Raw genomic sequence first — 20,158 nt, 5'->3', positions numbered from 1 at the left:
CTGTGTATTAATTCCCCGGGGATTAATTCACAAAAAACCGAACCTTTATGAGCACCAGGCTTATTTGAGGAGGGGACGGAGGTGGGGGGTATTGAAGAGAGGTGATAAGAGGGCATGCCTCCCCCGATTACTTGATTCAGGCTCTGGAAAAAAGTTCTTCTTCAATTGAATGTCGACAACACCTTTATATGGCTGTATAATAAATAATCAATTATTGGACTCAGTTTTCGCACCGATCCAGAACAATCCAAGGGCCAAAGTGAAGCGGCATCGGCCGATAAAACAACCATAGACCTTCCAGCTTTCTCGTGGCCCGTGAACTAGCGTGTGTAGCAGGCGATGAAGGGGTTTTTGATAAAATCGCAGAATTTTGTGATTTATAGACTATCATGCAGATTGTGCAATCCTGTTGTTTCTTCCTTTTTCCTGTTCAATATAGAGATCTAGATTTCCACAGTTCAGGCTTTTTTTTTTCTTCTTTAAAAAATCTTTAACTCAGAACAGCATGTACAGCCTTCATTTTCTTAATTATATCTATACTACCATATTTGGAAAGAAAAGAGTTTTTTTTATTCAGACAATTGACACTCAGTTTTCGTGTGTGCGGGAACTTAATAAACTTGATATAGGCAGCTTGGTTGTAAACAATTATAATTATAATTAGAGTGGGTGTCGTTTGGCTATACATAGACGGCAGTTACTTAAAGAAATTCTATATTGCAACAAGAGTTTTAGCAAACGGAAACTTCATTGAAACACAGCCTCTGGTTGAGATATACGTTCCTTGTGTGCTCCTCCGAGGATTGTCAGGCCCTGTCAGCATCCACAGATGTTCTTATGAACAGGCGGACACCAGGCTACTTCTGCATGCATCGGACTTTGTCAGCCAAGGCCTCAACAAGTTGATGGTGAGAACCGGTGAGTAACTCAAAAACTAAAGAGTGTGCACGGACGCAGATCATACAAAATAAATATTGGGTTCTTTACTTTGAAATAAAAATTTTCTCTTTTTATCTTATAGATAAAGATCAGGCTTATTTTCGACTTGACAAAGTTATTTATGTCGACACATAATAAAGCGGTTCTAATCCTTTGCTGGGGGTCTTTTGATGCAGTTTAACTCCACGCTTAATTTGTATGAGTCGCTCGAGCTCTTTGTTAAATCAATTTTTCCTGACTGGGCACTTTAGGTTTAGCAGGTGGAACCTCTGCCATCATGTCTCTTGTGACAACTGTCTTTGCGCACCGGAAACCATACCGGGGATAAGGCAGCTCTGTAATGATGGACCACTCATCTTCCCGCCAATCATAACACTCCACTGACGTCACAGCCACGTGACCATAAGAACCGCCAAACACGTAAATTTTCCCGCCAAATGCTGCAGCTCCGGCGCGGTCACGTTTAGTGTTCATTTCTATGGAAATGAAAAGTGATAAAACCCAGCATTGTTTTTCACTTTCTTTGTGTAAAAAGTTTCAAAGTGTAAAGCTTATAAAATTACAATCTAGACGTCTTGGGGATCGTGCACAATCGTTAATGTGAAAGTGAACGTGATCGTGCGTTAGGTTTTAACGACAAATAACTCCACGGATGGAATGTTACATCCCCTAATGATTTGAGAAAGCAGCATTTATTTTGAGCGCTATTGAATAACTTCAGTTTTGGTCACTTTTCGGTGAATTACAAAATTACCCTAAAATCGAAGAAGTAAACCCAAAAATGATAGTTTAAGTAAGGTTGAAAAGTACCACTGAGGTAAACTAGAAAAATTTAGGTCATTTTTTCAAGATAGCTTGAACTTCGAGATAACTATGGTGCTTCAGAACTTGTATAGAAGATAAAAAACAGTGGGGGGGACACGAGGCCGCGCGATCTCGGCTCGAAAGTCACTCAGGCTCAGAGGCGGGGGGGCGGGCGAGGGGCTCTAAGGAAATGTGGTAGAAGACGGAGAAAAAAGAAAGGAAAAAAAGAAAAAATAAAATAAACATATATCCTGAAGATTTAATTCGAGATTAATCATTTTTTAGGGCCTGGGACTCATTTGGGTGGGCGCGTCGCTCCCTTCCCCCCCCCCCCCCGGGCCGGGCGCCCTGCTGCGGCCTATGCCGGGCGCGGGCTCTGTCTCCCGTGTCTCGGGGGGGTCCCGTCTGCCTCTGGTCGTGGGGGGGGGGGGGGCAGAGTCTGGGCGGGCGGGTCGTCGCACTCCTTTGAGACATCTTCCTCTCTTCGGCGTTTTTCGTTCGAGACTCTTGACATTTTCCTTCCAACATCTAAAGACAATACAAATAAGACCCCCTCTGCAGATTTCCTTCCCCTCTTTCCCCTCTCCCCCCCCCTCATAATATGATGGTCCCTAAAAATGGGAATACAACAATCACTCAGATCCACTTAGGGTGAAAAACTAGTCGCAAATTTTAGCTATACTTCGAGAAAAACAAAATTATCAACAAGGGGATAACGAGAAAATCGATATTTCAACCTTGGGGTATATATTCTCAGGAAACTCAGTGCAAAGGTAGAAAGGCATTTCCGAATAGTTACCTTTTCCGTAGGACCATTTATCTGCACCGGGGTCATAAATCTCACATGAACTAAGAATCTTCCGGGAGTCTGATCCTCCTCCCATCACAAAAATTTGACCCATCACTACCACTGCGCATGCTCCACTGCGAGGGGTGTTGAGGTTCGAGACATTGGTCCATTTGTCGTGTCGGGGGTCATACCGCTCCACCGTTCTCAGAATTGTGTTGTGTTTGGAGATTCCTGAAGAAAATTTCAGAATAATTCACAATTAGCATGATTAGGCATCCTGCTGTAAGAGGAAACTAAAAACACGTTACATCTCAGATTAAAAGTGTACTAGCCTTTAAGGATAAGTTTTAGTAGATATAAAAATGGATACTGCTTCAATGAAGTACACCGCTTTTTGAACTTTAAGTAGCGCGCTTAACTACAAGAAACAAATAAACAGAGAAACGTATATTATTTTCATTTCAGTTCCGATACCGCCAACAAAAAGGCATGTTTAAAAGAAATGTAGCGAAAGAGGAAGTCTTTAATATGAAATGGAGAGCAATTCCGTTATACTTCTTACATTAAAGTACTTTCTGTAGTCTTTTCTTACCTCCAATAACATAAATATATCCATCAAGTGAAACAGCACAGTGACTGTATCGTTTCTGACGCGGAGGGGAGAGCGAAGTCCATGAATCTGTCACGTGATCGTAGCACTCCATCGTTTGCTCTTGGTTATTGCTTCCCAGGACTCCTCCTACTACGTAGATTTTCCCGTGGAGCTCTACGGTCTCGTGGTTAAAGCAGCCTGAAATGCAAGATAGTCACTGCACGATTTGTAATTTTCAACATACATACCTGTATTACTGGGGCAATTTTAGTCTGAAGTTTTAAACGTGATGATGAAAGGCTGGGCTGACCGTTGCTGCATACGCTTTGCAAACAATTCAGACTGCAAGGCTAGTACGACGGAAATGAAGATAGGCAGGCTTTTAAATGGCCAATATTTCGACTAGCAGTACTGGTCTTCTACAGGGCCAGGATAGGAGTAATGATAATATAATTGTAAGAGTCTTTATATTATTACTATTACTCCTACACTGGCCCTGTAGAAGACTAGTACTGCTAGTCAAAATATTGGCTTTTAAAACCTGCCTGCCTATCTTTATTTCCGTCGTACTTGCTTTGCAACCTAAATTTTTTGTTCTACACTTTGAGGAGCGCGTATACACGCATCCCTTCGGAAGATTCGGAAAGAAAGTTACCACGAAATTTATATACCAAAGCATTGAGTGGTCCTCTGCATTTTAAATTTGTGGCATAAGTTTTTCACTTGTATTGTGTGACTTCCGAAACTCGACTTGTTTTGACTTGAAATTAAACTTTTCGAGTTCTGCCAGTGTTTCATTATTAAACAAATCTTTTTTAAACGAGCATATCTCTTTCTTCCCCCCCCCCCCTCACACACACACACACCCCACCCCTTCGCGACCCTCCTATTCCCCAATCCATTACCTGTACTCAGGGAAGTCACTTCCTCCCACGTGTTAAATTTAGGATCCAGCCTTTCGACACTCGAAAGAACGCTCATGTTCTCGCCAAGTGTGGAACCACCCACAACGAACAGCCAGTTGTGTAACCTGGCCAGGCCAAAGTTCACTCGACTGTCAATCACTGGAGACAAGTAGTACCACTTACTGGTCAGCGGATTAAAACAGTGGCAGCATGGTTGAGCGCCATTTTCGATGACGCCACCCACTAGAATGATGACATCTATCAAGTGAGATTTCCACCTAATATGCATATAAAGAGATAAGATTTCAAGGAGATATGGATTACATAGTGAATACATTACATACTGAATCTCGCTATGAGCGAGCTTTCTGGCTTTCGGATCAACCGTGAAAGCCTGGGGCTTTTGTGCTTGCACAAAAGTGGGCCTTTTAAAAAGGGGGCCTTCAGGAAGTCAAAACCTTAACAATATTGAAACGGTCAGTACTGAGCTTAGTTCTAAACCACACAGGAACAAGTGTGGTTAAGATAAGAAAAGATATTGTGATGAATTACAAACTGACATCCAAAGTCTCTCAACTAGAAGCAGTGAGGGACAATCAAGAATTTTGATGTTGAACTTCAACTAGAATGTCAAAGGTCATAAAAAGTATACAACAGGGTTATAAGGCTATTCAATACTCTTTACTGTTTGCTTTATACCTTCGCTTTGTCCTTTCATTCTGAAGCAGTTTTTTCTCCTTCTGACTCGCCATTTTATACGACAACGCCTCGGCTACCAGCTCTTTACTTGCCGACGATGACGTCACCAGCGGATCCTTATCGATTGTTCCGAGTAAAAACGTTCGTGCGATTAAGGGTAATCTCACGTGACTGAACAAGTCGGAAAATGAGTCACGCCTTGACATAACATCAAAGTTTACCCACGCGCGAATTGAATTAAAAACTTGTTCTTCATTTCTCACGTTTAAGTCATCGTCCGCAGCTATTTCCGCCAGTTCCTGTTTTGGCATTTTGAAGAATTCTTCTGAATTTTGAATTTCCATAATATTTTCTATCATAAAACGTTTTCCTTCGCGCAAAAGTTTCTCGCAAGAATAGATCCGTGCCATGGCTGTCATTTTGATGCAGTTTTCGATACACAGGTAACGAATAAGGAATTGCTCACATTCAAGCCTCAGCGATTCTAATCCCAGTTGAAAAGAAGCACACAAAATTTCTTCAATGTTTTTTTCAGTGAGCAAGATTTGTGCGGAATAAATGTAGTCCAAAACAACTCGAAGAATAGCGTCTGTGATCCCCTGTAAAACTGTTTCCCTGGTGTATCTGGAGAGGAATGTACCGGTATATAGCTCGTAAAAATACGAGCTACTCGCCGCAAGAACGCTCCTGTGTGCGTAGAATTTTGTACTCCCCTCGTCTGTCATTAGCACCACGTCACATAGGACTTCAGACTCGCGCATTTGGTTCATTTTGTTGAAGAAGTTTGTCAAGTACAGTCGATCGCTTATGGCACCTTCAACGGAGGTATCCATGTTATTATTGTGTTTGTTTTGTTTGACGCCGGAGCACGTCTATCCGCTGTACCACCAGCTCAGTGAACAGGTGGTTTAGATGTTTAATTAATTTTATTGATACTACTGATTTTAATTTATTCTGTAGCTCGTAGCGCCTAGCATAGTTACCTCTACTCGACTTACGATTCTAGCCACAGCAATGTTCTGGTAGGTTAAAAAAAAATGTTTACCTCAGCGTCAGTGAATAATAGGGTTATTTACTCCCCCAATTGCTTCTTACCACCACCTCGATGAATCATTATTACTGGCAACCAGAAGATTTTATTATTGGAATATTTACTCGCTCATTATTGAGGTGCACAGTACATGTATTAAGAAACGGAGGTGGTAAAATGATGACGCCTTTGCGTCTTAACATTTTACTGTTTTTAAAGAGCCAACCTTTACGTTAATCCTCGTCAAAATACCTGAAGGGGACCGAAAGCTGTCGAACGTTGCGAGTTCAAGCCTGTCGTCTGAGTAAACGTTATGAGGTGACTACTTCTCTCACAAAATCACGGGCTCAGTACGTTCTCAAGACACTCCGGCAGCGGTCTAAGGTACAGCGCCAGTGCAGCTAGTTCCCACCGTCATTCCCCACAAACTTCCCTTGAATGCAAAGCTTTTGACAATACGTTACAATTCCTCTATTTCCAATAAAAAATGTTAAAACGGTATATGGAATTTAATGATTGTTATCCAATAGCTTTGTCTCCTCTTATTAGGTCTGTTGTCTGTACTATTTTGCAGAATGCCTTTCTCAACTTTTTTCAAACGTTAGTTACTAAATTCAAGGCATTAAAAACCGATCTCAAGTTGAATCCAATCAAAATTCGTTTGACAGCTTCCTGGATGCCGGCAATGTTTCAGAGAATGATAAATAACGACACAAGATTCCTTTTTTCTCCTACACGATACACTCTAAGTCCTCCTACACGATACACTCTAAGTCCATGTAATCTTGAATGAGTTTTGAAATGCTCTTAAACTTTATTTGATTAAGATGCCAAAGAGAAAATTAGACAGTTTAACATGACCTATGATGTATGATTAGAACTTAACTACCTTGCAAAATTGACACAGAAAAATGTAAACAGTTCATAATAAGATATGGACTCCACAGTGTCCTAATTATAGGACTCCATTTCAGTTATGAACTAATTTAATTCTAGGAAGAAAACGTGACGCCTTAGTCCTAACCTCGTCCTCGTCTCTCCCCCGCAAAGGTGTCTCGTGGTGCGCTTGTTGTGGAGATCCACTGGGCAAGGTGAGTGGCGGCGCAAAAATGTTTTTCTTCCTTCCACGTTTTTACTCGTCAGTCACATATTCGCCGCCACTATCGGAATCAATCATATCGTAAACCTTATCCTCCTGTATTCCACAATGCGATGTTGAGTGTCGAAAGTTGCCCAAGCTTTCGTAAAGTTTGGGCTGCAGATTTTGAGCCTTCGCGCATAACTCGCAGGTCCAAGGGTGGTGTTTATTGAACGAGTTTGTTTTTAAATATCCATCTACTTTGTACACTTTTCTCCACGCAAAATACTCCATGTACGCCGTATCGTTGTTGTCGAGATAAAGCAAATAGTCTGCTAAAGCTTTCACAGAGGGGAAGTCTAAAATATCGATGTATGATCCTGGAATGGCGATTTTCTTGTAATCCGCACCTCCTAAAACAACGGGCACTATACCAAGGTCCAAGGGCGTGCCCCAATATTTCTCAGTTATGTAATCAACGCAGTTTCCATTCTCAAATGACAGGAAAAACTTGTATCTTTTGAGGAGGCTTTCACACTCCTCAGTGGCCTTGGGACAACGTTCTTCTACTAGATGTGGTTGGTAAAAATAATCTTCACAGAGTCCAAAAATATCGACACGAATGTGATTTTTAAGTTGTTGAACGTAAGCTTCTCGCAAGCCACCACAGTTGCTGACTGTCCATACTACAAGGCGATCTTTATTAGCGAGGTTCAATTTCTCCAGGAGGGGTTGTTCACCGGGTTTAATAGTGGTATAAGACCCGTACGGTAGGTGAATATCTGCGTTATTTTCGTAAGTCATAGTCCAGTTAAACATACCATCAAATTCAGACGGATCTAGCTGGGTGTTAGCAGGATTTTCCAGGTCAAAATAAACCCAGATTTGTCCTTTGGGTCGCCGCCTGTGAAGAAAGTTCATCTTAAATGTGGAATGAATATCACGTGCATGAAAGATCACAACATCGCTACGATAGAATAATCGTTTATCGTAACTAAGAGAGCAGTTGGTTACTCTGCAAGGTTTCTTTCTAAAATGAGTGAACTGGAATGTATTACGAAGTCCTTTCCACGGTAATTCTCCAAAGAGTGGCGTGTATAGTAAAACAAGTTTACCTTTCACGGGTTTGACCTTGTTTTTATTCAGCCACTTTTGACGTTTTCCAGCAAAGTTTCTAGACGCAATCTTTGCGACCAATTTAGATTTCGTTTGTCAATCACTGGCAAGTTGTGCGCGTGCGTGATGGAATTCAATTCAACTCGTTGTTCGCTCGGTTTTCTGTTTCTTTTGTCTTGTTTGGCGAGCTGAATCGAAGACACATAATCATTCAAAACAAAGAACTCTTCAACAAGTACCAGGATTGCCACAAGAAGACACGAAAACAAGATCTTGTTTTTCACCTCCATGTCTTTCCATTTATAGCTCGGTTGTTGTTCAGCGCTCTGAAAAAAGAACAAATTGATCATGAACTCGTATTACCAGAGAGCCCATGTAAACACGGGGCTGGAACGCCCGCATTATACCACTAAGGACCACTCACGCCTCTTTCCCCCTAACTCTCGACCCAGTTTTCACACAGCCATTTTTCCCTCTCGCTCTTTTTTCACTGCTTTCCGCTCGTCAAAATAAGGCCTTTTCTACTTGACTGTTTTCGTTTTTCAGTCCTCACTTCCATTGTCATTATGTCAATCAATATTAAATGTCACATTGACGCGCTAAAAGGCTCCACGTTTTCTTTTAAAGTTTTTGCAGGTGAATACAGGTCATCACTGTATTACTACTTGTAACTTTACAGTCTGTATCCCGCAGGCCACAAGCAGCGTTCAAGATTGGAAGACTACAGCTACCATCCAGTGTAGAAGCTAAACAAAGTGTTACAACAATGACAAACAACAGCCCTCAAAGGGTAGCCCGTCCGCCCGTACTGACCCCATCGCAAATGCGCCCTTCTTAGTAAATGTGACCAGCAGAACTATAGCCATAAAACCACAAAACAGCCTCAGAACGCACGTTATACCATTTCGAGTGCAATAATCACACGAGTGCATGAGCTTGGAATTCCTAAATATTATTCGTCGTGGTCAAGCAAGTACAGCGGGTTTGCAGTGGTTACAATTGACTGAGTGGCATGGCGGAGCAAAATTTCCAAAATTTACACTAGTTTTAGGCTGCTTTTACTATTATTCATGATCATGTCAGTCAACGCAGAAAAGCCAGTTTATTACGCGGAAACTGAGACATAATTTTATATTTAGTGTAACTAACTTTTTGAAAGGCAACAAGTGATTGCTTTAACAAATAAGTTGTATGTGACATAAATTTGCGCGTCAAATCTCTCTCAATTTATCAGTCTCGAAATTTCTTGAAGTGAACGCCAACAGTCCATATGAGGATAAAAACAGAGAGAACAATCCGGCGCCTCAGGTCACTAATATTAAAGGGTGCTTGGTACACTTGTTACTCGCCTATTGGTCAATACAACTCATACGGTAGACTTGCCACAAGTCGACCTCGCGAGAATCGAAGGCTGACTTTATTGAAAGTCTACTCATACGGCGGAATACATGTTTGATCAATAGTTGCCTTCTGTTTATGATGTCATGGAAACCAACGCTGATATATCCACTTTTGGCCAGTGACCGCCTCGGTTCACAATAAGGCTCAGCAAATCAGTTTTTTTCTGGAAAAGGGTCAAAACACAGCCAGTTTCGTCTTTATTTTGACGTTTCATTTTAAATATACGAGGAAACAATGTGGGAAAATAAAGCACAATAGCTAGTTAGTTAGTTAATAGCTAGTTAGTCCGGACGTGAACACTGAACGAAAAAAAAAGATATTCAGAGTGGTTAACGCTCATATAGTCATAATCAATTCTGAATCTAGTCGCATTTCCAAGGAGATATCTCTCGCTCAATAACAATCTTTATTTTTAGCGGTCAGAAAATAAGAAATTTACTCATGTAAGTTCTCGCTCTGCTCATGTGAGCAGTGCCTACACAGCAAAAACTGCAGGTGTATGACAAACAAAAGGTTAATACTTTCAGCTGCTGAATAGCCTTTCTAAATCCTTTTACCGACCTGGAAAGTTTATTTTAAGCCTTTGAAAAACCCTGACTTCTAAAAGAGAGTAAACAAATCGGGTCATTTGTTATTTAGAATTTGATTAAATCGCCGAGACCTCTTACATTATTTCTTTATAGTATGGAATTAAAATTAAGAAACTTTCACGCCCTAAACCTAACCACTCGCAACTTTTTCTTACATACAAGTATTTCTCGCGACACTGTTTTATTTCACGAGGATTCTGAAGTCCGCTACGGTATAAATATCTGTTTGTTTCGAGTTGAAAGTCCTACTAGCTGTAACAATCACTTTAACTTGTATATTTACTTTCAATTTCAGAATTCTAACTACCCTTTACGCATTTTAAATGAACACAACCTCCATCTTGCTTTAATCGATTATTTAATAGGAGAAGACAGAATAAACACAGTTGCATAAGACAAGTCCTGTAAAAGAAAAACTAAAAAAGAACCAGTCAAAAAAAGTAAAAGGTCAATGTCTGGGTTCTTTCAAGTTAACTGTGACAGACGAAAAGAAAAGGTAAATAATTCGGCCATTTCGCGCGCCACAAAAGGTGCGCGTTAAGGTAAATATAAGGTACAAAGGTTATAATCATAGGCGTACGAGGCGAGGGGGGGGGGGGGGAGGGGGCGAGCTGCTTTTAGAGGCTAATGAATTTATTTCACTGTCATTTAGCGAATTTAGCAGTCATCTTCGTCAAAATAAATTGCTTCTTCAAGCAATTCGCCAAACTAAACATCATGTACACATGAACGCATTATCACAAAGCGGCCAAACTAAACCAGCCGTAATCAGATAAAGGAGAGATGGTATACGGTATTGATCCTTAGTGGCTATCTTGTCAACCCAGTGATACTCGGTCTCGTGCTGCCCAAATCTCTTCATGACAGTATTAAATATAAACTAAGTTTCTTAAGTCAGTTTTTCCCCAGCAATTTCTTTTTGCGGAGTTACTGAAAAAATTACACCCAAAAATAAAATCCTTCTTAAAATTCGAAGTCTATCCTTGAGCGAGTTTGATAGCAAAATGAAGTTGTTTAGAGAGCTTACAGCTGGATAGAGTTAAACATCGATAAATAAAAACATGAATTTTGCTAATTTAATGCTTCTATGTGCTCATTTTTCTCCCATTATCTTGATTCCGTTGAGTTTAAAAGCTCTAGAAGGGGACGTGAATGTCATTGGACGAGAACAGAGATCAATTATACATATTACCAATACACCAGAAGGTACTTTGCCGAGCACGGGTAATTCAGCAAAAATGACATCAGAAATAGTGGGAGCATAAAGGAGTTGAAAACTGAACTACAATTTAAGTTCAATATTTCTTCAACTATACAACTGTTACAGTGAAAATTGAATCAAAGTATCTTCATTTTCAGCAAATTTTGATCAGCTAGAATGAGGCACAAATTACAACTTACTTTTTGCAGTTGCAGTTATACCGGCCCGGTCACCTCTCACCGCCCCGTGCGCTTTACAAAGAAGAGTTGATACAACTGGCTTTTCATTGAAACCCACTATCACGAGTCTGCAGGCTTCTTGGTCAGCGCGAGGTTGCTCGGACTCTTTTTTCATTGGCTGTTTGGGAGACATGTAAATCGAAAGATTTATGACCCCACGCATCAGGGACTTGAATGCGTCAAAAACATGAATACGAGGCACGCAACACCAGTGTAAATACGAGGCGCGCATCAAGAGCATTAACGTGAGCTTGACATCAACTACATTTTAAATGCAAAATGCGCGAAGGCGAGGCGCGCATCAAAAGCATAACATAAAATCAACTTTGTCTCGAATTTTAGAGAAGCTAACAAGTATCAGTAGCTAATATCTTCATGAAAAACACTTATGAATGCTAGGTGGGCGAAGGAGAGGTGCGCGTCACGAGTGTGAAGGCGAGGCGCGCATCTTCAGTGCAAATGTGAGGCACGCATCAAAAGCATGAACACGAGGCTCGTATTACCGGTGTGATCCGACGCCCGCGTCAGGAGTGCGAAGACTAAGCGCGCTTCAAGAGTGTGAGCGCGAGGCGCACGTCAAAAGCATGAATCCGAGGCGCGCGTCAGGTGTGAATCCGCACGCATCAGTGATGTAAACGCGAGATGCACATCAAGAGCATGCATGTGAGGCGCGCATCAAGAACAAGCGCGCGACTGCATTTAGTTCTGCTCGCTTCCTGCTCCAATTTCCTTTCTCTAAGGTTGTAAGGAAATGATTCCTGCGATCAAACATGTACTCAACGAAGCTCAATAGCATCGTCGTTCACAATGTTTACATTTGCTGTCTGCTAAGCTTTTTGGATATCCAGCGCATTACAGTTACGGGTGTTTATTAACTTGTCAGTCCGAGTGTCATAAGCTAAGGAGACCTGTCAGGATAAAAGCCGCATGATTCTGTTGGTTTATGAAGTTTGTTCATTAGCCTATTGTAAGGATTTCCCACACTAGTACAGATACTATTGTGCCATTATTAGGGTAAGGCTATTGGGTTACTTGTGGAAATTGTTGAGCTTTATAAAGTTCATGTTTGTATGTATGCCTTTGTAAGTAAGAGAAAAGTAATCACTGGTTTCCAGCAGCTGTGAAAATTCAGATAAATGAATTAAAGGTGTGATAAATAGAGACTGAACAAAATTTAAGTACAACAACTGGTTTATTAATAAAAAGAAATAACAATGAACATTTCACAGAGCAATAAAACCATTACATAATCTTTGACAGCCATTTTGTGTGTTTTTTTGTAACATATTTCAGAGACCAGGTATTGCACCTTCACAGCACGAAAATGTGTCGTCATCATCTCCACAAACTGCCTCCAAACTATCATCCTCTGACTCAGAGTTTTCCACCATCAACGGTGGGTTTACGATCACCAAACCTATGGGGATCAAAAATAAAATTGCTTAATTTGGCTTCCAATACAAGCTGCTATCCCTAATTATGCCAGAATTTTAATACTGTTTCATAAAAGCATGGAATGGTGGATAGCGCTTTTGGAGTGATGACAACACGTTTTATAATGCTAAACATCTTAGGTTCAAAATTGAAACCCAAGATTTCTTTCAACTTTGTAAAATTACAGGCATGTTTTCTACAAGGCTCGAAGAGTTTGAGTGACGGACAATATTTCATCTTCTTCAGTTACAAGTTCTGTGGTAAGCTCGTCATCCCCATTTCCCTCTTCCTCTTCACATATTATATCCACAACAGCAGTAAATAAGATTTGATCTAAATAAAGGCAAACGTTATCATTAATGCAACATTAAACAACTATTCACCAAAGTGGAGGTGGCTAATGGTGGATATTTATCCACCACTAGCCACCACACTGAGGTGAATAGTTGTTTTAGTATATACTAAAACAGTGAGATAATATAATCCAGAAGGATGTTTTTGACTAATTTATTCCTGCGACGATTACAATTTTTATGGGTGTGTTGCTTGGAGGTGAATAAACGCTATCAAAATCGCTATCCACTGTTTTAGTATATACTAATAATGGAAAGCCAAGATAATATCAAATGAATCTTGCATGCATGAAGATTTCTTATGGTGTCAGTAAGTTACAAAATGACTGCAAAGTTGTAACTTGCTAAAAATAAACTAAAAAGATGTAAAACCTCGAGAAGATCTGGTTGCATACTGTGGCCTTTGTCAGCAAAAAAAAAAAAAAAAACATTCAACGATGCTAGGAACCCATTTAATTTTTTAGCTGATGAAGGCCAAATTACAAGACAAAAATATCACAGATTTCATATCTCATCTGCCAGAGTGACTCCTTTTATAAGCAGCATAAAGTTGATAATTATTGACATTTCCATGTTGTATGTAACCTTCACTAGCAAAAAGAGAAATTCAGTTGAGCAAACAACTCTTCAATTTTTCCTGTTGCAACGTAATTACACCCTCCATATTGGATTGCATCAGCAAGCACTTGAGCAGTATGCATGCTTATGATGAGAGTTTATAATTATTAGAGTCTTCTGGCTCACTCTAGGTTAATTTTAATCCCATGCTGCTATTTTATTCATAACAACACAAGGTACACTTTATCGCAAGGATCTGTACAATGCCACCTTACATCTAGACTTCGTGAAGATTAAGAATCTTTGTTTACTTACTGACTGCTGCTGATAACCTGGTGTGTCTTCTGGCAAGATTTCTGGCTATGTTATCCCTTGCTATCGTCTTGAGCCTTGAAGGCAAAAAAATTACAATAAATGAACTAAATTTAATGGACAATAATTTCTATTGGATTTAAGTCTTGTCAAAGTGATTTTTCTGACATTTTTACATTGTTGTTGTTTCATAACTGCCAACCCTCCTGGATTGTTCAGAAGCCTCTAGGGTACAAACTGAATGTCCCTGTATCCCAGATGGATTGTCAAATCTCCCAGATGGGAAAAAATGCTTATATATGTATTCAATCTCACTGTGGCCAATATTTGGTGTTTTGAGGATTGTTTGGGATAATCTGCAGAACTTTCAGTTGCTTGTTTTTTGGGATCAAGAAGCAGTACCTTCACACAAAATTGATGACTTCCCAGATTTGAATTTCCACCTGTTGGCAATTCTGTTGTTGTTTTCATTTCATTTTATCGACAACCTATCCACCGAATGATATGTGACTAATAATATGCTTTCAAAACAAAAGGCATGCAGGCAATCACCATGAACATCTCACTGCTTTGGGCATAACTGCATAACACCTCTTAAAATAGTGGCGATGAGGCTGTGAAGATGCCTATTAACAGTGGCTACATATGCACATTACCCTATTTTCTCCATTAAACGCTGGGTCTCGAAAAATGCCAGGTTTTCAAGGTGGAGTTGTAAATAACCCCCTCAAGCATCTTCTTTTGAGGTATGAAAAGCTGTAGTTGTAATGGCAATATATATTATATGACTGTCAAAAATAATGTATAAAACCCCTCTTTTAATAACCACTGGGCTCGAAAAAACCGCATGAGTCAAATAAACGCTGGATCCACCAGGCTAGGTTTGAAACAAAGCCAGAGGCATTTAATTGAGAAAATATGGTATGTCTATTTCTTGTTCCAAAAAATAATGTTAAAAAGGGGACTGCGAAGCTACGTATCCAGGATTTTAGGGGTACCACTATAAATTGGCCGGGTATCATGCAGTTACTACCTGCACTGCTCTCCTGGGGTACATCCCCTGTAATGTTTTAATTGAGGGTTTGTATCAGACAAGACGACTTAAAGTCAACATACCAGCCATATTGCAAAACTACTTTATTCCCAGCATGCTAAATGCTACATGACGCAACATGTGTCATACCACTGTGTAACAACCCCCAGCCAAACCAGGGAGATACTGGTATGCTGGAAATTACAAGGCAGTAGGATTGGATGTAAGTTTTTGCCATCAATTTTTTTTGGGGGGTGGGGGTGGGGGGAGGGAATTCTCGTGCCGATGCGCATGTGCTATTCTAGGGTTGTCAGAATCAAGAGATTTGTTCAATACTTACAATCCGCAGTCTCGAAGAATAGATTTTCCCACCGCAGAAGATATACTTCTTGCTGAAAAATACAAGTACGAAAACTAGCTAGGACAAATATTTTTATGTTATTACATAATTTCTCTTCACTGCACACAACAAACCCGACGTTACTAATCGAACAGTTCGGTAATCGAACTTGATCGAACTGAATCGAACTTAATCGAACGATTCGGTTCGATTAGTTCGATAATCGAACAGAATCGAACCCAAAACTTTGTGTGAGAGAGTTCGATTCCGTTCGATTTCCGAACTAATCGAACCAAATCGAACTTAATCGAACACAAAAGACAAATCTTAAATTCACCCTCATACAACCAGATAATTGAACAGTCTGTCTAAGTAACAGTAATAAATGAATAAATTTTTTATTTATGGACTTTCGGCAAAAAAACCCGAAACGCAAAGTTCAACAGACAATAGAAAATAAATCCTCCTTCACTCTAGTTCTATTTCATGTTATCAACCTATGGAGTCCCAAGTAGTCTGCGTAGCTGGCGATTTCGTCGGAAAGCACGCGTGGGAGATTACTGCGAAGACTCGCCTTCTTTCACTTTGCCGATTGTTTCTAGCGACCTTGCCGCTCACTCGCTCCCCAACAAAACCGTCAGCTGCGCACACTATAACCCAAGCAAAATATTATAAACTGAAACAATGCTAAAAAACTGTTTTCAAGTTATTTGACATAAGTTAACCTAACTGCAAAAAACCCGTCCTTGAAAGCGGAATTCGTTACTTAAGATTATGAGATCTAGATAACGTGCGATAAATGAAACCGCCATATTTGCAAGGAAAGCAATTAAAATTAGCAACAGAGTCGTTAACAGTATGGCAATCTCTAAAAAAAATTCAGCGATTTCAGCACATAAAAGGTCGCTCAACAGCTTAACACATGCAAAAAATCCTTCAATGAACTTAAACATGTTCACATCTACAGAGGTGGCTAGAAAAAACAATATAATGATCAATATCTTTAGCAAGCGATGCCGTCTAGAATCAAAATAAATAACTTGAAAACGGCATTCTGTTCTAAGGACACTGTTAAGCAACTTCTCTGAGCCATCAGCTAGGTCGTTTCCTAGTCTGTCTTCTTCGCTCAATGTTTGCTGTTCTGTGAATTCCTGTGTTATGGTCGCTTGCAAGCAAACAAATTGGATCAAATTGGAGTACAAAACACGTTGAAAGAATGTGAAGAAATAAGCGACAAACAGTAATAAAATTGACATCAATTTCCTTTCTGTTTATTTATTCGTTGTTCTGGGCTAAACAACCGCGCCTGTGACACTCGTATTCACACCCGTTTATTGGGAACATACCGCCATTTGCAGCCAAATGTAATTAGACCGTGAATTTTACGACCGTTGTTTTTTAATCAACATCCATTTTCCATGATTTTCAAATCGAACCCAGTCGAACTTAATCGAGCCTAATCGAACTTAATCGAACGTTCGATTTAGTTCGATTACTCAAAATTTTTTGTGAGAGTTCGATTCTGTTCGATTACCGAACTTAATCGAACCTAATCGCGTGATTACAGTTCGATTCAGTTCGAGTAAGTTCGATTAATCGAACGTTCGATTTGGTTCGATTAGTAACGTCGGGAACAAAGCATGTGAGCAAATACTTGGGAATGAGCCACTTACTTTGCGATACGCCATTTGTACACAAAGCCGTTTTCTGTGAAATAATAAAGCCATTTTGCTTCGTTAGTAAGTTGCATTCATCACTTTTAGTATGCTTTTCAAGATAACTTACCGAGATTTGCACTGAAGCTCGCGCTAGTGATCGAACACAACGTGCAGACAACGCCGCCATCTTGTTAATTTCCCATCAAGCACCTCGTGCAAACCTGAGAACGCGAGTTGTCCAGCGGTAAATTCAAAATGGCGGCTGCAGCACGTTGTCTTCGTTCTCTGCCGCGTTCTACAAATGCTGCGAAGGTAAGCGATAATCAAACCTCATTCGATCCTTTACATGAGAATATTCAAACCAATTTTCATTTTCCTTGCAGCATATATCTTCTTGCCTCGCTAAGAATGCGTCACAAAGTAAGTATAAAGTTCGTTTTCCAGGTTATCAAATATTCCCGCAAATATTGTTGCGCTAGTAAGTTAATAGAATTGAATTACAGTGAAGTTTGACCGAGTTTTTAACTTGGCTGCTGCAATGCTCAAAGTATAAATTCTCCAAATTAATTGGCATTCATTTGTTTGGATTGTAATTTAGAGAAGTTTCTGTTACATAACAATGTCATTCCCAAGCAGGTTACCGGTTAGATTTTTAAGGCAAGGTGTCAACGAGGAATTCCAATGGGTCAAACTCCCACTGCATCCACTAAATCATCTGAAGTGTTCTATTAATTTATCAAATCAGGTAGCTAGCCTTGTCGTTTTTTTACCTGAGACCCCCTCTTATCTGGAATAATACCCAAGTTGATGATTGTTGTCATTTCTCATAAATCTGCTAGCTAGTACATGTAACTTTACCAACCTTTTGTTTTTGAACTGGTACGAAAGGGATAAGCTTACATTGTAATATTATGTACGGGTAGTTGATCTCAACATTTTATTTTGTTTGAGGAAAGTATTATTTTCCTTGCAGGATCCAGTAGAAGCACATTATCACCATTATTAAAGTCATTTCTTAGCACTGATAGTGGATTGTAAGTATAGTAAGGAATGTTTAGGTCCAGGGATAAGATTTCAACTCGTGAAATTTAGAGAGTTTTAAAAGAAAAGTTTTATACTGCAGAATTATGCCTCTTAGCTTAAACAGTGACATTGGGGTAGATGTAAGAAATTCAGCAAACAGGGGGTTATTTCTCAGATAAAAGGGTAGAGATGGGAAAAGGCTGACCCCCCCCCCTTTCCCTTTATCCAGTATGTACATTGTAGTTTTAGGAAATTTATCTTTAGTTCATACAACAAGGTCTCTATTTTACTGTGCCTGGCTCTCTTCAGGGGCTTTTCCGCAACTGTACAATAACAAACAGTTTGACTTTATGGTGCTCAATGCCTTTACATTGTTTGACTCTTCTCAGATTAAAAGGAACAGGTATTGTTGGGATGTCTTCCAGGATAAATTTCAGCAAAAGACTTGTACCAGTGTCATTTGTCTGTAAGTAAACAACTTTTTGTCCTTCAGTAAATAGACCCAATGCTAAATGCACAGAACATGCTGATGAGTACACCTGTACATCAAGCTCTAGACCCAGAGGTTTGGAGTTTAAGTATGGGTGAAATAGCTGATGTTGTGTTTTTTGTCATGACACTTAAATCTCAGAGCACCTCTCTCAACACAGAAAATATTCGGTTGCACAGATGGATAATTGGGTGTTTTTACCCTTTTGGACCCCCTTTCCCCTTCTCCTTTCCACCCTCCAACCCCAGACAGACTGCTAAACTCAGAAAGGGTTCCCCCCTCACCCCTCACTTTGGTATTTCCATATGAAAGGAAAGAGAATGCTTGTTGAAAATTTTGAATTTAACCCCTAAAGGACACTAATTTGAGCACGACTCAAGGTTTTTCTGACCCCTTAAAGATACCATTGGTTATGCCTGATTGGCCTAAACTGCCAACACAATAGAATGGTTTCATTTTTTTAATTTTTTCTTGTGTAACAAACAAGACCGTGATGCCTGAAAATATTGACATTCTGTCCTAAACACCCAAAGTGTGCCAAAATCTGTTATTTACACCCCTTAGTGACTCAGATTAGAAGTTCTCCCATCCCTTTAATATCTCTCAGTTGCTGGTGCCAACTAATGAACTTCAAAACATTTTGAACCCCTGATCCCTCCCTGGGGGCTCTTTACTCTGATAATTTGATGATATGCAATTTTGTTTGGTAACAACTGCAATGTCAACAACCTATAAATTATCAGAATTTTATGCTTCTTTTTAATAGGTAGCATCCCCAAAGCTTGTCCTCTCTCCATTGATGCCGGGTGTGAAGGGAGTGATGCTTTGGACGGTAACCTTGGAGATGATGATGGTGATACTTGGTCTCATGGCAATGACGATGATCCTTATTTAGACGACACATGATGCAGATTTTACTGGAGATGACTGCCTCTTGATCACCTTTTTATTTCATTAAAAGAACATTGTCAAAACACAGGAGATTTTGCTGTGCAAACTCAGGAATCCTTCAGTTGTGCAGAGTTGTGCGCAGACTTCATGTGTAAAATGATATTATTGATTTTCTGATAAACTGTAAAATTTAGGATAAATGAGGTGAACACTGTAATAAATGGATTTCTTTACTGTTTTAATTCATGGTGGAAAATTTTGCCACTTGAGAACCATCTTATGCACGTACATTACTCTGATTAAAACTCTTCTTTAAGTAAGGGTTGTTCTTAATTTTATTGATACTACACTGTCATCCAAATGATCTCTCATCAGAAATGACATTTTACTGGCACTGGTGTGTTTTAAAAATTTCAATGTTGCAAAGTAAGGCTGTTAAAGATATGTGTCTGTTAAGTACCTATGTTATGCTTGTTGCATTTGTTTAAAACAAAACATTCACACAAATACCGGTATAATTTACAATCATGACTGATCAAATTATTGTCTAAAAATTTTAAAGGCTATATGTACAAATTTTAAAAGATGGATCAAAAACCAAACGTTTTGGTCTTAAAAGTCATCAAACTATTAAAACACAAATTATTAATTTGGGTAATTGAAGGTATAAAGATAAAATTGG

At 39.6% G+C, this 20,158-nt stretch overlaps 4 protein-coding genes and 1 long non-coding RNA gene across 6 annotated transcripts; 1 reads left to right on the top strand and 4 right to left on the bottom strand.

The window, feature by feature from the left end:
* Positions 1 to 547: 547 nt before the first annotated feature.
* On the bottom strand, positions 548 to 5,568 carry LOC144634779 (kelch-like protein 20). Its single transcript, XM_078493812.1, has 5 exons — positions 4,730 to 5,568; positions 4,031 to 4,308; positions 3,126 to 3,323; positions 2,543 to 2,764; positions 548 to 1,415 (listed from the first exon to the last, which is right to left on the bottom strand). The coding sequence occupies exons 1-5, from the start codon at positions 5,560 to 5,562 to the stop codon at positions 1,159 to 1,161; spliced, it is 1,788 nt and encodes a 595-aa protein (XP_078349938.1). The 5' UTR covers positions 5,563 to 5,568; the 3' UTR covers positions 548 to 1,158.
* A 1,077-nt stretch (positions 5,569 to 6,645) lies between these two features.
* LOC144635867 (4-galactosyl-N-acetylglucosaminide 3-alpha-L-fucosyltransferase FUT5-like) lies at positions 6,646 to 7,864 on the bottom strand. The gene has a single exon (XM_078494986.1). The coding sequence runs from the start codon at positions 7,756 to 7,758 to the stop codon at positions 6,892 to 6,894; it is 867 nt and encodes a 288-aa protein (XP_078351112.1). The 5' UTR covers positions 7,759 to 7,864; the 3' UTR covers positions 6,646 to 6,891.
* Positions 7,865 to 7,953: 89 nt separating this feature from the next.
* On the bottom strand, positions 7,954 to 11,358 carry LOC144635868 (uncharacterized). The gene is made up of 2 exons (XR_013567430.1): positions 11,346 to 11,358; positions 7,954 to 8,279 (listed from the first exon to the last, which is right to left on the bottom strand). It is a non-coding gene; the product is annotated as an uncharacterized LOC144635868 (long non-coding RNA).
* A 1,207-nt stretch (positions 11,359 to 12,565) lies between these two features.
* Positions 12,566 to 17,268, bottom strand: LOC144634519 (uncharacterized). 2 transcript variants are annotated; one of them, XM_078493493.1, is made up of 5 exons: positions 17,200 to 17,268; positions 17,088 to 17,121; positions 15,415 to 15,466; positions 14,045 to 14,118; positions 12,566 to 12,801 (listed from the first exon to the last, which is right to left on the bottom strand). In XM_078493493.1, the coding sequence occupies exons 1-5, from the start codon at positions 17,257 to 17,259 to the stop codon at positions 12,674 to 12,676; spliced, it is 348 nt and encodes a 115-aa protein (XP_078349619.1). In that variant the 5' UTR covers positions 17,260 to 17,268; the 3' UTR covers positions 12,566 to 12,673. The 2 variants fall into 2 exon arrangements, with proteins under 2 accessions (XP_078349619.1, XP_078349618.1); XM_078493492.1 differs by lacking the exon at positions 12,566 to 12,801 and adding an exon at positions 12,808 to 13,151.
* Positions 17,269 to 17,311: 43 nt separating this feature from the next.
* Positions 17,312 to 19,714, top strand: LOC144634518 (uncharacterized). Its single transcript, XM_078493491.1, has 5 exons — positions 17,312 to 17,384; positions 17,456 to 17,492; positions 18,046 to 18,106; positions 18,485 to 18,565; positions 19,356 to 19,714. Exons 1-5 carry the CDS (start codon positions 17,328 to 17,330, stop codon positions 19,489 to 19,491), a joined length of 372 nt encoding a protein of 123 aa, XP_078349617.1. The 5' UTR covers positions 17,312 to 17,327; the 3' UTR covers positions 19,492 to 19,714.
* Positions 19,715 to 20,158: the final 444 nt, after the last annotated feature.

This window comes from Oculina patagonica, chromosome 13 (assembly GCF_052425735.1).
Source record: "Oculina patagonica isolate OP01 chromosome 13, crgOcupat, whole genome shotgun sequence".
Lineage (NCBI taxonomy): Eukaryota > Metazoa > Cnidaria > Anthozoa > Scleractinia > Oculinidae > Oculina > Oculina patagonica.
Note: the sequence above shows the minus strand (reverse complement) of the source record. Positions and strands in the feature narration are given on the sequence as shown.

What these genes read in the sequence shown, in the direction of transcription:
- LOC144634779 (XM_078493812.1), bottom strand. Translation starts at nt 5,562, where the DNA reads ATGGATACCTCCGTTGAAGGTGCCATAAGCGATCGACTGTACTTGACA. An exon ending in AATGAAAGGACAAAGCGAAG is followed by an intron (nt 4,309 to 4,729) that starts GTATAAAGCAAA and finishes TATGCATATTAG; the next exon opens with GTGGAAATCTCACTTGATAG. An exon ending in ATATATTTATGTTATTGGAG is followed by an intron (nt 2,765 to 3,125) that starts GTAAGAAAAGAC and finishes AATTTTCTTCAG; the next exon opens with GAATCTCCAAACACAACACA.
- LOC144635867 (XM_078494986.1), bottom strand. Translation starts at nt 7,758, where the DNA reads ATGAACTTTCTTCACAGGCGGCGACCCAAAGGACAAATCTGGGTTTAT.
- LOC144634519 (XM_078493492.1), bottom strand. Translation starts at nt 17,259, where the DNA reads ATGGCGGCGTTGTCTGCACGTTGTGTTCGATCACTAGCGCGAGCTTCA. An exon ending in GAGCTTCAGTGCAAATCTCG is followed by an intron (nt 17,122 to 17,199) that starts GTAAGTTATCTT and finishes ATTATTTCACAG; the next exon opens with AAAACGGCTTTGTGTACAAA. An exon ending in TACAAATGGCGTATCGCAAA is followed by an intron (nt 15,467 to 17,087) that starts GTAAGTGGCTCA and finishes TGTATTTTTCAG; the next exon opens with CAAGAAGTATATCTTCTGCG.
- LOC144634518 (XM_078493491.1), top strand. Translation starts at nt 17,328, where the DNA reads ATGGCGGCTGCAGCACGTTGTCTTCGTTCTCTGCCGCGTTCTACAAAT. An exon ending in CGCTAAGAATGCGTCACAAA is followed by an intron (nt 17,493 to 18,045) that starts GTAAGTATAAAG and finishes TTTTCCTTGCAG; the next exon opens with GATCCAGTAGAAGCACATTA. An exon ending in CTTAGCACTGATAGTGGATT is followed by an intron (nt 18,107 to 18,484) that starts GTAAGTATAGTA and finishes GACTCTTCTCAG; the next exon opens with ATTAAAAGGAACAGGTATTG.